This window comes from Kogia breviceps, chromosome 20, assembly GCF_026419965.1.
Source record: "Kogia breviceps isolate mKogBre1 chromosome 20, mKogBre1 haplotype 1, whole genome shotgun sequence".
In the NCBI taxonomy this organism is placed as follows: Eukaryota; Metazoa; Chordata; class Mammalia; order Artiodactyla; family Physeteridae; genus Kogia; species Kogia breviceps.
The window spans coordinates 28185111-28197354 of NC_081329.1; the positions used below are offsets into that span (position 1 = coordinate 28185111).

A 12244-nucleotide genomic window follows, 5' to 3' on the forward strand; every position below is an offset into this window, starting at 1 on the left:
AGGCAGCAAGGATGCCACACAATTCACTGCTTCATAATAAATGTGCTCATTTCTCCAACTTCTAATAACATGTTTTTCAGCTAATGTCTTTGAATTGCTCACAAACAGTCTTCTCGAGACAATGTCAACATATATCAATGGTCTTCAACAGTTTCCTGTTCTACTTGCCATGCACCGTCCAACTCCAAAGCTAATGGCACATGTTTTAGATTCTTGTTATATAAATATAAATACACCATCTGGTACCAAATTGTGTGTGTGTGTGTGAAGAGAGAGAGAGAGAGAGAGAGAGAGAGAGAGAGATTGTGCAAGAAAGTATCCTTAAATTTAGTAACTTAATCATTTAATTTTAATTTTGTGTGTCATGAATTTGGCGAGGGCTTAGTCGCATGGTTGTATTTTTATTTTTATGTCTCAATGTAGTCAAATTTCATACACAGCAGATAATTTTCAACAGAATGAGTGTTCCAATAATGAGAGCTCGAAGCATTAGTATTCTAAAAAACGCAATCAGAATCTGCAGGAAGACCATGGAAGTCTCAGAATCTCACTTCTGTATATTTTATTGCTCAATCACATCACTAAAACCAACCTGGATTCTAGGAAACAGTCCTCTTCTCACTGGGGAAACAGCATGCATGTGCATGGATAGAAGCAGTTAATTGCTATTAATTTGAAGATAAGCTGACCGTTCCCACGAACATAGAAATAGCTTGGTGATACGTAAGTATGTTATGATGTTTTTTACTTAATCTATTACTGTATGGTCTTAAATACTATATTTCAAATGCTGGAATGAATGTGGAAATGTTACAAACTACGTCTGGCTCAAAATCTGCTTGCTTTGATTTTCTGTAAATATAGGTTTTTATATAAAATAAATCTGATCCTAAGCAACACTGGATCTGCCAGCTTGCTCTAGAATCCATCTCTACTTTGAACCAAAAAATGTAGAAAATTATATTTCCTAAGCTCTTTAACCTTTGGTCTTCTAGTTAGATTTGGCTAATGGGATTCGCTGGATAAAATTTGGAGGATAAGAAGACAGAAATTGCCATGGTATTTAACCCTCTCTGTCTCCAGCATCTGCAATTGTGTCCCTGTATCCTCTACACCTTCACCTCATGCTGGAGAGTACCTCTACCTGTGTTCTAGAGCCTAGTATATAGCCCTGACCACAGTTACATGTCATGCGAGATGGCTTAGATTCTGGTTCTAGTAATAACATCTCCATTTATTGTGCCTTTAGCCCTAAGGAGTGGTAGTGGATTCCTGTGTTGCTAATCTCTGGTTGCCTCACCGTTCTCTGATTGGCTTCTATCTCTGCCGTTATGTGTTACCCCATGCCTTGTATTGAATTCCTTCTGTATGAAAGGCTAACGTGATTTCTATTTTCATGCCTGGGCCTTTACTGACATACCTTATTTATAACATATATTTAATATGTTATAAGACATTAGTTTCTGGAAGGAAAACGTAAATTAAATAGCCATATATGGTGTATTGTTTTATGTCCAAACATAATCTAAATATAAATCAGTAGACAAAATACTTATTTTATTAAATTTAATACATGAAAATGTTATTTTAATTATAATTTCAATTGAAATCAATATCAATCAAGTATCGATCAATACTTACCAGGTAAATGGTCTGGTAGGCCTGGTACTGAGGGTGGAAAGTTGCCACTGTCAATACTCCCACCTTCCCATGACTCTAGTGAAACTTGGCAATTTGGAGGTAAATATGTAGGGTTACAGTGACAGTGCCTTTTATTATTACATAGCTGAAACAGGAGAAATATCATCTTATAAAATAAATAGCTAAAATTATTTGTGTTCACTTAAAATTTTGAAATAATAGGTCAGATAAGGCTGATTTTCTTACGTGGTTTATGAATATGACTCTGTGTGTGTGTGTGTGTGTGTTTAGCTGTGTGTTTGCTTTCCAAATATCAGTCTCAATGATTTCTATTCTTTTCTCATAGTGCTGATACTTACACCGTGATTGTGGCATTTTTCTGGAGTACAGTCATAATTCAAGAATGAAGAATCTACACATTTCTTATTCTTGCAAACCTAAAAAGGAGATATCCCAAAGTAAGTTAACCGTACCACCATCTGTATTTGGCATCTAATTAAAAGGATTCCTGGGCTGCCCTGGTGGCACAGTGCTTGAGAGTCTGCCTGTCGATGCAGGCCAGGGGACACGGGTTCGTGTCCCGGTCCGGGAAGATCCCACGTGCCGCGGGGTGGCTGGGCCCGTGGGCCATGGCCGCTGAGCCTGTGCTCCGCAACGGGAGAGGCCACAGCAGTGAGAGGCCCGCGTACCGCAAAAAAAAAAAAAAAAAAAAAAAAAAAAGGATTCCTTATTATACTGACATAAGACGTATTCATTTAATAATAAATATTAATATACTAACAATAATGATTAATTCATAGTGCTACTATGTTTTCAGCACTAGATGAGACTGATTATCTGAAAGTAAATAAAAGCATCTTCCCTGCTTGTACTGGGATAGGAAGTACAGACATGAAATAAATAACAGTAAAGGTAAATGTGTAATAAATACTATAATAAAATAGTTTTATGAAATAATAAAAACACAGAATTTATCTAATATATGAGGACAATGAAACTTTTTTTTTTTTTTTTTTTTTTGCGGTACGCGGGCCTCTCACTGTTGTGGCCTCTCCCGTTGCGGGGCACAGGCTCCAGACGCGCAGGCTCAGCGGCCATGGCTCACGGGCCCAGCCGCTCCGCGGCACGTGGGATCTTCCCGGACCAGGGTACGAACCCATGTCGCCTGCACTGGCAGGCGGACTCTCAACCACTGCGCCACCAGGGAAGCCTGAAACTTTTTTATTGAGCTCTGATGTTGAACATGATTTAATCAAGCATAGAAATGAAAGACAAAGTACTTATAGAAAAAGAATAAATATTCAAAATGACCCTACATCATATCTACTATGTAACTTTTAAGAAATATTAAGGGCAGTGCAGCTGTTACACAAGGAACAGTCATTCAAACATTAATTAACTAAATATTTGAGTCTTACGATGCTCCTGACCCTGAGAACACAGCAGTGAACAACAACAAAACTCATGTAGCTCATATTGCAGTAAAAGATACAGAAACACACACACAACAAAAAATCTATATGTGATGTGACAGAGGTTCTTATGGAGAGTTTGTCTGTGTCTTATAGTCTTATCAGAAAATTGGTTTATAACCTATAAGCAATTGGTGGTGTTTAGAGATTTAATTGGAAGATGGAAAGCTGATAAACGGAGGTTTTGAAAGAGAGAATGTAAAAGGCAAGAGAAAATATAGAAAGACAAACTAGAATAACATTACAGTAGTCCAGAAAAATGACAACCATAGAGTGAAATTGAGTGGTAGTGGTGTTGATGAAAAATAGTGATTGTGTTTGAGACAGAATAAATAGTTTGATCCACCTAAGTTTAGTGACAGATTGTATATAAAGGATGAAAAGAGAGATGGGGCAATGACACCAAGGTCTCTGGTATGTCTAACTTTCTTGGTTGTGGTACAAGTGATGGAATAAGAAAGCTAAGCATAAAGCTCAAAAGTTTAGAAGTATTATTTTTTGAGACTTCTTTTTACTTGTAATATCAAATAATACTACGTACTTGAGATAAAATAAAAATTATTTTTAGGCACAGAAAATGTGAGACAATGTGATTCCACAAAAGTAACCAAAACCTGAAGCCAGCATTCCTCCCGTGGTCATCCATCGCTAAGGATGTAGTATGTAAGTGATTATATGCACCATACACCAGTGACAAAATTAAGAGCAGGTTTTACCAAATCCTGAAAAAATAATCTGGAGGGTGACATCAGCAAAATGGTGCACTAGGAAGCCCCAAGTCTAGTTCTCCTTTAGAGATCCTAGAAGAAGATGAAGAAGGAGGAGGAGGGGAAGGGGGGGGGGGGAGGAGGAGGCAGGGGTGGAGGGGGAGAAGAACTGGCTAAAGCAACCCATAGGAGCTCTGGAAGCAGTCAAAGGTCTCCTGCAGCTCAGCAAATGCCCAAACAAACAAAAATCCACAATCAAAATGTTAGAAAGTTTTTTAGTATTTTGCTCAAACCTTGTCCCACTACTTTTTGGGCATGCCATGGTCTGGAGGAGACAGCAGCTGAGTTTCCAATTCCCTCCCTTGAACTGAATGGAGTAGAGGACACCTTATTTTCAATATTCTACCCTGTCTGGGAACTGCCTGAAGACTGGTCTCTGTTACGCCTAATTCACATCTCAAATGGACACTGCTCAGGAAAACTGCAGGGAAACTAAGACTTGTAGACATTTGGAGCAGAGAGAATGGGCGGAAACATACAACAGACCATCTAAGGCTTCAAGGCAACCCTGGCATGAGACTATTTGGAAAAATAAGACATTAAAAAACATACATGTATGTGGGGAATAAGAAAAGCCACAAAAAGACCCAGGAAAGATGCATATTCACAAAGATCTCAGAGACCACAAACTTTCTCCTCAGGCTACTCCCAAGGCTCAGAGCACACCCAAGAAATTAGAAAAGGACTACGCTAGCACAGAGCCAGACTGCAAACACTGGGAGAAATGGCTGTTTTTCAAAAGTCCAATTTTTAACAAAAAAATCACATGCTATAAAAAGAAACAGGAGAAAAAGGAGGAACGAATATGCAATGGAGATAAGACAGTATCACCAACAAGTGGTGCTGGGAAAACTGGAGAGCCACATGTAAAACAATAAGATTAGAACGATCCCTCACAACATTTACAAAAATAAACTCAAAATGGTTTAAAGACCTAAATGTAAGGCCTGTAACCATAAGACTCTTAGAAAGAACATAGGTGGGATACATTTTGACATAAATTGCAGCAATATTTTCTTGGATCAGGCTCCTAAGACAAAAGAAGTAAAATCAAAACTAAACAAATGGGATCTAATTAAACTTAAAAGCTTTTGCACAGCAAAGGAAACTATCAACAAAACAAAAAGAAACCTATGGAATCGGAGAAAATATTTGCTAATTATGCAACTAACAAGACGTTAATATCCAAAATATATAGACAGCTCATTCAACACAATATCAAAACAGAAACAAAACAGTTAAACAATGGGAAGAAGACTGAATAGACATATTTCCATAGAAGATATAAAGATGGCCCACCGGCTCATGAAAAGATGTTCAACATTGCTAATTATTAGAGAGATGCAAATCAAAAACACAATGAGGTATCACCTCACACCTGTTTGAATGGCTCTCATCAAAAAGTCTACAAATAACAAATATTGGGGAGAATGTAGAGAAAAGGGAGCCCTTGTACAGTTTTGCTGGCAATGCAAATTGGTACAGCCACTATGGAAAACACTATGGATGTTCCTTAAAAAAGTAAAAATAGAATTACCATACAACCCAGCAATCCCACTCCTGGGTATACATCTGGAAAAAAGAAAGACACTAATTCAAAAAGATACATGTTCCCCAATGTTCACAGCAGCACTGTTTACAATAGCCAAGACTCAGAAGCAACTCAAGTGCCTGTCAACAGACTATTGCATTTAAAAATGTGATTTTTAAATATATATGTATATATATATATATTTATAAGTTTATTCATATAATGGAATATTACTCAGCCATAACAAAGAATGAAATACTGTTATTTGCAGTAATTTGGGTGGGCTTAAAGAAAATTATGCTTAGTGAAATAAGTCAAAGAGAAAGTCAAATACTATATGATATCGCTTATATGTGGAAACTTAAAATGAATGCAAAGGAATATATATGCAAAACTGAAACAGATATAGAAAACAAACCTATGGCTGCCAAAGGGGAGATCAAAGTGGGGAGGGACAAATTAGGGGTATGGGATTAACAGATGCAAAGTGGTATATATAAAATAGATAGGCAACAAAGATATACTGTATAGCACAGAGAATTATACCCATTATCTTGTAATAACCTATAATGGAATATAATCTGCAAAAATACTGAATCACTATGCTGTACACCTGAAACTAACACAATATTGTAAATCAATTATACTTCAATTAATAAAAAGAGTTGATGGAAGGTTCATGAAAATGGAAAGTAGTTATATCTCAGATTTATGTGCCTTTTTTTTTTTTTTTTTTTTTTTTTTTTTTTTGCGGTACGCGGGCCTCTCACTGTTGTGGCCTCTCCCGTTGCGGAGCACAGGCTCCGGACGCGCAGGCTCAGCGGCCATGGCTCACAGGCCCAGCCGCTCCGTGGCATTGGGATCTTCCCGGACCAGGGCACGAGCCCGTGTCCCCTGCATCGGCAGGCGGACTCTCAACCACTGTGCCACCAGGGAAGCCCAAGATTTATGTGCCTTTGATTGATTTTTATTTTACTCTGTGAATCCTTTATTATTTTTATCACTAAAATGGGCATATGTTACTTTAACTGCTATTTTAAGTAATTATATCAAAATATAATTCATGACATTAAAAATACTCCCTGTTTAACATGAGATAATTAATAAAACAGTTAATGAACTATATGATTCTCAGTTCAGTTAATACATATGTCTTCCATAAAAAAAGTACTAAATAGCCAATGAAATATTCATAGTGATAATATCTATGCATAAATGCAGGTTATAGTTTTTCTTTTAAAATTTTCTCATTTTCAAAACTTCCTACTTATTTTTTGAAATTAAATGTGCACTTAAATTATGAGAAAAATACCAAATATGCATTTAAAATTTGAAATTAGGAAATTAGTTGGTAATAAAAGACTACACACCTTATTTTGACCACAAACAGTTCCATCTTTTACCCACATGTTTCCACTGTCTTTATCATCATATGCATATTCCAGTCCAACGCAGACGTGTCCATCTATGTTGCTATACAAAACAGTGGCATTTGGAATATTAATTATAATTCCTTTATCATATGTACACAGTAATTTTCCACATCGCACATCCCTATAATTTAACAACAAATAAAAATCATTAGTTTTCAATACAGAGAAATATTAGAATATCGTTTCTAAAGCAAACAGATTTAAATAAAGCATTAAGGGCTGCTAAAAGATGTATGCAATTAATTGTGCAACACCAAAAAATATGAGGGCCTTTCCTGCATTGTTAATAGTAACAACATCTTAGTAATTATGAACTACTTTCTATTTAGCCTTATCACTTTTTTGGTAACAATTCTTTATTCCTTTTTTGACTCTTAAACATGATTCCAAGCTTATTCTATTCTAAAAATTTAGTAAAACTTAAAAAATTACTGGTATGATTGGATTTCCTTTTCTGTTTTTCAAACATAATATGTACTCTCGGGCTTCCCTGGTGGCGCAGTGGTTGAGAGTCCGCCTGCCGATGCAGGGGACACGGGTTCGTGCCCTGGTCCGGGAGGATCCCACATGCCGCAGAGCGGCTGGGCCCTTGAGCCATGGCCGCTGAGCCTGCGCGTCCGGAGCCTGTGCTCGGCAACGGGAGAGGCCACAGCAGTGAGAGGCCCGCGTACCGCAAAAAAATAAAAATAAATAAAAAAAATAAAAAAAACAAAAACAAACCCAATTTGAGTAAAATATTACAAAATAATTGGCCTGTAGTATTTAAAAAAAAAACAGGAAAAGAAATGGAAACAAAAAACATGTTCTAGATTAAAGTTTAACAAACTCGTGACTCTGGATTTCTCCTGAACAAGACAAAAGACCTATAAATACTTTATTGAGATAATGAATGAAGTTTTATTGAGAACTGTGGATGACAGCTACAATAGAGCCATTAGAAAACCCCACCTTTTTTCTCAAGAAAACACAATGATTTATTTAAGCATAATGAAACATAGTAACCAATTTACATTCAAATGATTTAGGAAAATCATTTTGAAGGGAGGAAAGGAGAGGAGAGTTAGAAAAACAGAAGGATAAAGCAAAAGGGCAAAATGTAAACCACTGAGTAAAGGCTATATGGGAAGTCTTTTTGCTATTCATGCAAACAAGAAATTTTTTTACAGAATTTTTATTTTTGCTATCAAACCAAGTTTGAAATAGTATGAAAGTAAAATATTACAGTAGCATTCTAGTTCTAGTATATATAATAATCATAGTAGTTAACAATTAACCCTCATATGTGTCAGTCCCATTCTAAGTGCTTTTCATAGAGTATCTAAATTCCACACTGGCACAAGCCCAATGATGTTAGTGAAATTGATATGCATATTTTACATATCAGAAAAGTGAGGCACATGTCCAAAGTCACACAAGTAGGTAAGTATTGGGATTAGTATTTGAAACCAAGATATCTGCTTGTAGAGTATATGTTCTTAAACACATTGCTTTACTTCCTGGATAGTAAAAATTCATGCATTTTTATTAGATCACTATGAAGAATGATCATCCTTTGTAAAATTAAAGTGACAGCATGCAAAATAAAACTGATCAGTCCTTCTAACTAATGGGTAATTAATGTACCTGTATGTAAATTAAATGCTCTGTGGGATGGTACCAGGGACAGTTTGGATGTGTGAGAAAGATAAGTACAGACATTCTGTACTTGAGACATTTATAATTTGATTAAATATAGTCTTACTTCATGATCAAGTGACATTTCATTACTTGTAAAGTAAATTATCTCATGGTATTTTCAAATATAAAGCAATAAATAAAGTTTCTCAGATTTCCTAGAACATACTTAGGATTACACTGTGTGTACCCTGAAGCAGTTGAGCCACAGTTGCCAGATGGATCAGTCTTAGAATTAAGTTGATCAAAACACTCTTGAGTACCAAAACCTGAACCTGAAAAATAAAAATTTGTGGTTAGTCATATTGAACTTACTTTAATTTAAAATAATGAGTACACTTAAAATTCTGAGATTGTTTACAATACTGTACAAAATAAGAGCATAATACAAAATTGAAAATAAAACCTAGTTTTAAAATCACAGAAAAACTACCTCAATGAAATATTTAAATATTGAAAGCATCTTGTCTACTATCCAAACAGATACCTTAGGATTAACTACAGTATGCAGTTTATCTCCTAATTTTTAGTAAGTCTAGAAATATATAAGTATATAAGAAACTTTTTTGAAACAAATAATTGACTTATTGGTCATTAGTGTTTTCATATAAATGTGTTTTCAAGACAAATCATTAAAATAATATCTTATTTTTTTATCCTAATTTCCCCAGACCAAAAATTCTTGGAGTCACAACTGATTTATTTTCATATTTACTATTCAATCCACACACATTATGTGTTTAACTCTCATAAGATTCAGTCTACTTAAAGAACAGTTTATTTATCATGGCTCAATTAATTCTACTCTAATGGGAGGACTGAGCCAAAAACTTTTGATAGGGAGATTTAACTGTGAAGAAAAATGACACAACATAAGAGGAGCCCCTGTGGACCCATCAGGCTCTCAGTTGAAAGTCTTAGAGGCAGTAGTAAACTGAAAATAAGCAGTTGATTTTCATCCCAGAGGTCATTTGGAAACATAGCTATGTGTAAGAAATCAAAATGATAAGCTTAGCTAGGGAAGTAGGCCATTGGACATAAATAAGGCCAAAGTTGGATGATCTTTTATGACTATAGTGATAAAATTAGAGACTCAGAGGGCCTCAACATATAGTGTAGTCCCCTCTTAAGACATTTTCCTGCTTCCAAACATGTGAAGAGAAGGAGATTAAAATATAAAGAGGTGACTTCCAGAAAGCAGAGCATATTTTTCTGCAGTTTCTGCATTGTGATTACATACCTGCCAGGGGAAGGAGTCTCAGTAAATATACGATCTCTCAGTTGAAAGCCCTGGACAGTTATGCCCTAGAAACAAGAGTGAACTAGATATAGACTGAACCTAATCAAAACTCTAACTAAACGTTAACAATTATTGGTTTCTGATTTAATTAAAGTGATTAGTCTCTTACTTCATATACTTAACAGAAGAAAAACATGGATATATCTATATAAGATGCAGTGTCTATATGAGAGAAGCATTTAGAATGAAGGAAGACACAGTTTCTGTAAGTCAAAAATTGAAGATGAAGACAGTGTAAAAGTTTTAACTAGGAATATGTCTTTATGTAAAATATTCAAGAAAAGATATAAAATAGAGACATCTACGTATAATTGAGTAAGAGAACCATGGTACATATATACTAAAATTAATTACAAAGGATATAAATCTTCAAGAAGGCAATGTATCCAAAATAAATAAATTGAAATAATTACAGAGAGACAGTTAAATATTAACATAAATTGAAAGTTAAAAATCTGTATAATAATACAGTATTTACACCACAGTTCTGAGACACTCAGGAACACTCAGCAGAATTACATGCATGCACATCCACACAAACACACATTCAAACATACAATATGAAGACTGCTAACAACCAAAGACCAAAAAGCATCTTCGTGGCTCAAAGAGAAAAGAGACACAATATGACAGATTTTTCTTCAGAAACATGAAAGCCATATGACAATGGAGTAACCTCTTTAAAATGCTGATGGAAATAGAAGTTCCCATTCAAGAGGGCAAAGTAGAAAGATCCCGAACGCACAACTTCCCACAAATGCACCAAATCTACAGCTACCTATGGAACAATTTCCAGTGAAGAAAACCTAAAAACTGGTGGAGTGACCACTTCACCCTGAGCAAACAAAAGGAAAGCCACACTGAAGCAGGTAGGCAAGGCTGAGACACAATCTTGCTGTCAACCCACCCTGGCAATGGCAACCCACAGTTGGGAGGGAACTCAAAACGTGTTGCTCCTCCCTGAGGGGTGAAGTGTTTGCATCTCACATCAGGCACCACAACTTTTAAGACCTGCACCGGAAAGATGAGCCCCTAAAACATCCAGCTTTGATAACCAACAGGCACTCATGTCCACAAGACCCACAAGGCTGGAGAGAATTGTGAAATGGTTCTGATGTGTGGTTTATGCTCAAGGGTCCTATAATACTATAACGACAGGAGAAAGAGTTCTTAAGTGGCTACCACACCCAGGGCACAGCAAGAGGCAGCAGTCAGAGGAGCCCAGTCTTTCTGTGTAGGAGGCCTGTCAGCTTATCTTAGTAGCTGTGGCCTGAGGGGCAGGCTTCTAATGAAACCCATGTCTGAGGACCTGCCCTAGCCCTTCCCAGAGACTTTGGTGGGTGAGGGCTAACTTCATCTTCTCACCCGGCCACACTCCAGAGAGCCAGTATTTCCCAGAGGGGAGCCTTTACATGCATCTTGTGCTCTGGTTTTTATGTGTGCTGCTTCCCAGGGACACCCCCAGATCACCTGGCTCGGGGGGGGTTGTATTCCTGGGTCCCCTGGGCTGCTAACAATTAGAAGTTTTTAGCCCCAGGTCACAGCACAGACAGCAGGCTAAAATGGAGGATTAGTCTTGCTGTGAGAGAGACCTCTTTGCTTGTCCTGAAGCTCTGGCCTGAGGGGATGGCATCTGATCTGGGTAAATAAAGATAAAATAAACAGGGTACGGGGGAAGATTCTGTTTCTCTGGTGGAATCCTGGCTGATACAGTTGTTAAGACAGAGGGCTCAGTGCTGTATTAATTTGGGGATATTTTCATCTTTCTTCAGTGGTTATGGTAGCTAAAAGCCAGCAGCCTTACAGCTAATGAAGAGGTCTGACCTATTTTGAGCTTTGTTAAAAGCACCGGAGCACAGTCTGAAATGTTTCCAAACTTTCACTTACCTAGAAAATCTCTGTTCCCAGAGGGTGATTTTGTTATTTGGTTTGAGTTAGAGCTCAGCGGGAAAAGGAGCCTTACACTCAGGGAATTACTGAAATAATAGCAATATGACAGCATCATTACAGCAGTTGAGGCAAACAAGAGACTGCTGGGAATTTAAAAGGAAACCTTGGAGAACTAGATGATCATAAGGAATGTTGAAAAGCTTAACACATTAACTGGATCTAAAAAGATGTACACATGCCAAGAACAATCCCGAGGAAGAGAAGTCCCCAGTCACTCTTCTCTGGATTATATTTAGGTCCTGAACAAGCAAGAAGTGAAAGCTATGGCGGTTTTGCAAACTGCCTGAAGCTTGAAGCTTGAAGCTATCCTTGACATAGGGTAGAAAATAAAGAGTCAAGGCATTGAAAGGTATCTGATGGGTTATTGGCTTGGCACTAAATTGCACTAATTTGGAGTTATCCCTAGGAAGCCTGGCTTAAAGATAAAAACAAGAACTTGGGAGAGAAAAAAAAAAAAAACTATCAAAGAACTCAGT

At 36.9% G+C, this 12244-nt stretch overlaps 1 protein-coding gene across 2 annotated transcripts in view; it reads right to left on the minus strand.

Moving 5' to 3' along the window:
• Positions 1–12244, minus strand: part of ADAM2 (ADAM metallopeptidase domain 2) — a 63799-nt gene that overhangs the window by 4677 nt on the left and 46878 nt on the right. For both annotated transcript variants that reach the window (XM_059049168.2, XM_067022797.1), the window contains 4 exons: positions 8688–8793; positions 6782–6965; positions 2001–2078; positions 1642–1786 (listed from right to left, as the gene is read on the minus strand). In XM_059049168.2, coding sequence (XP_058905151.1) covers positions 1642–1786; positions 2001–2078; positions 6782–6965; positions 8688–8793 — 513 coding nt within the window. The remainder of the gene's footprint in view (positions 1–1641; positions 1787–2000; positions 2079–6781; positions 6966–8687; positions 8794–12244) is intronic.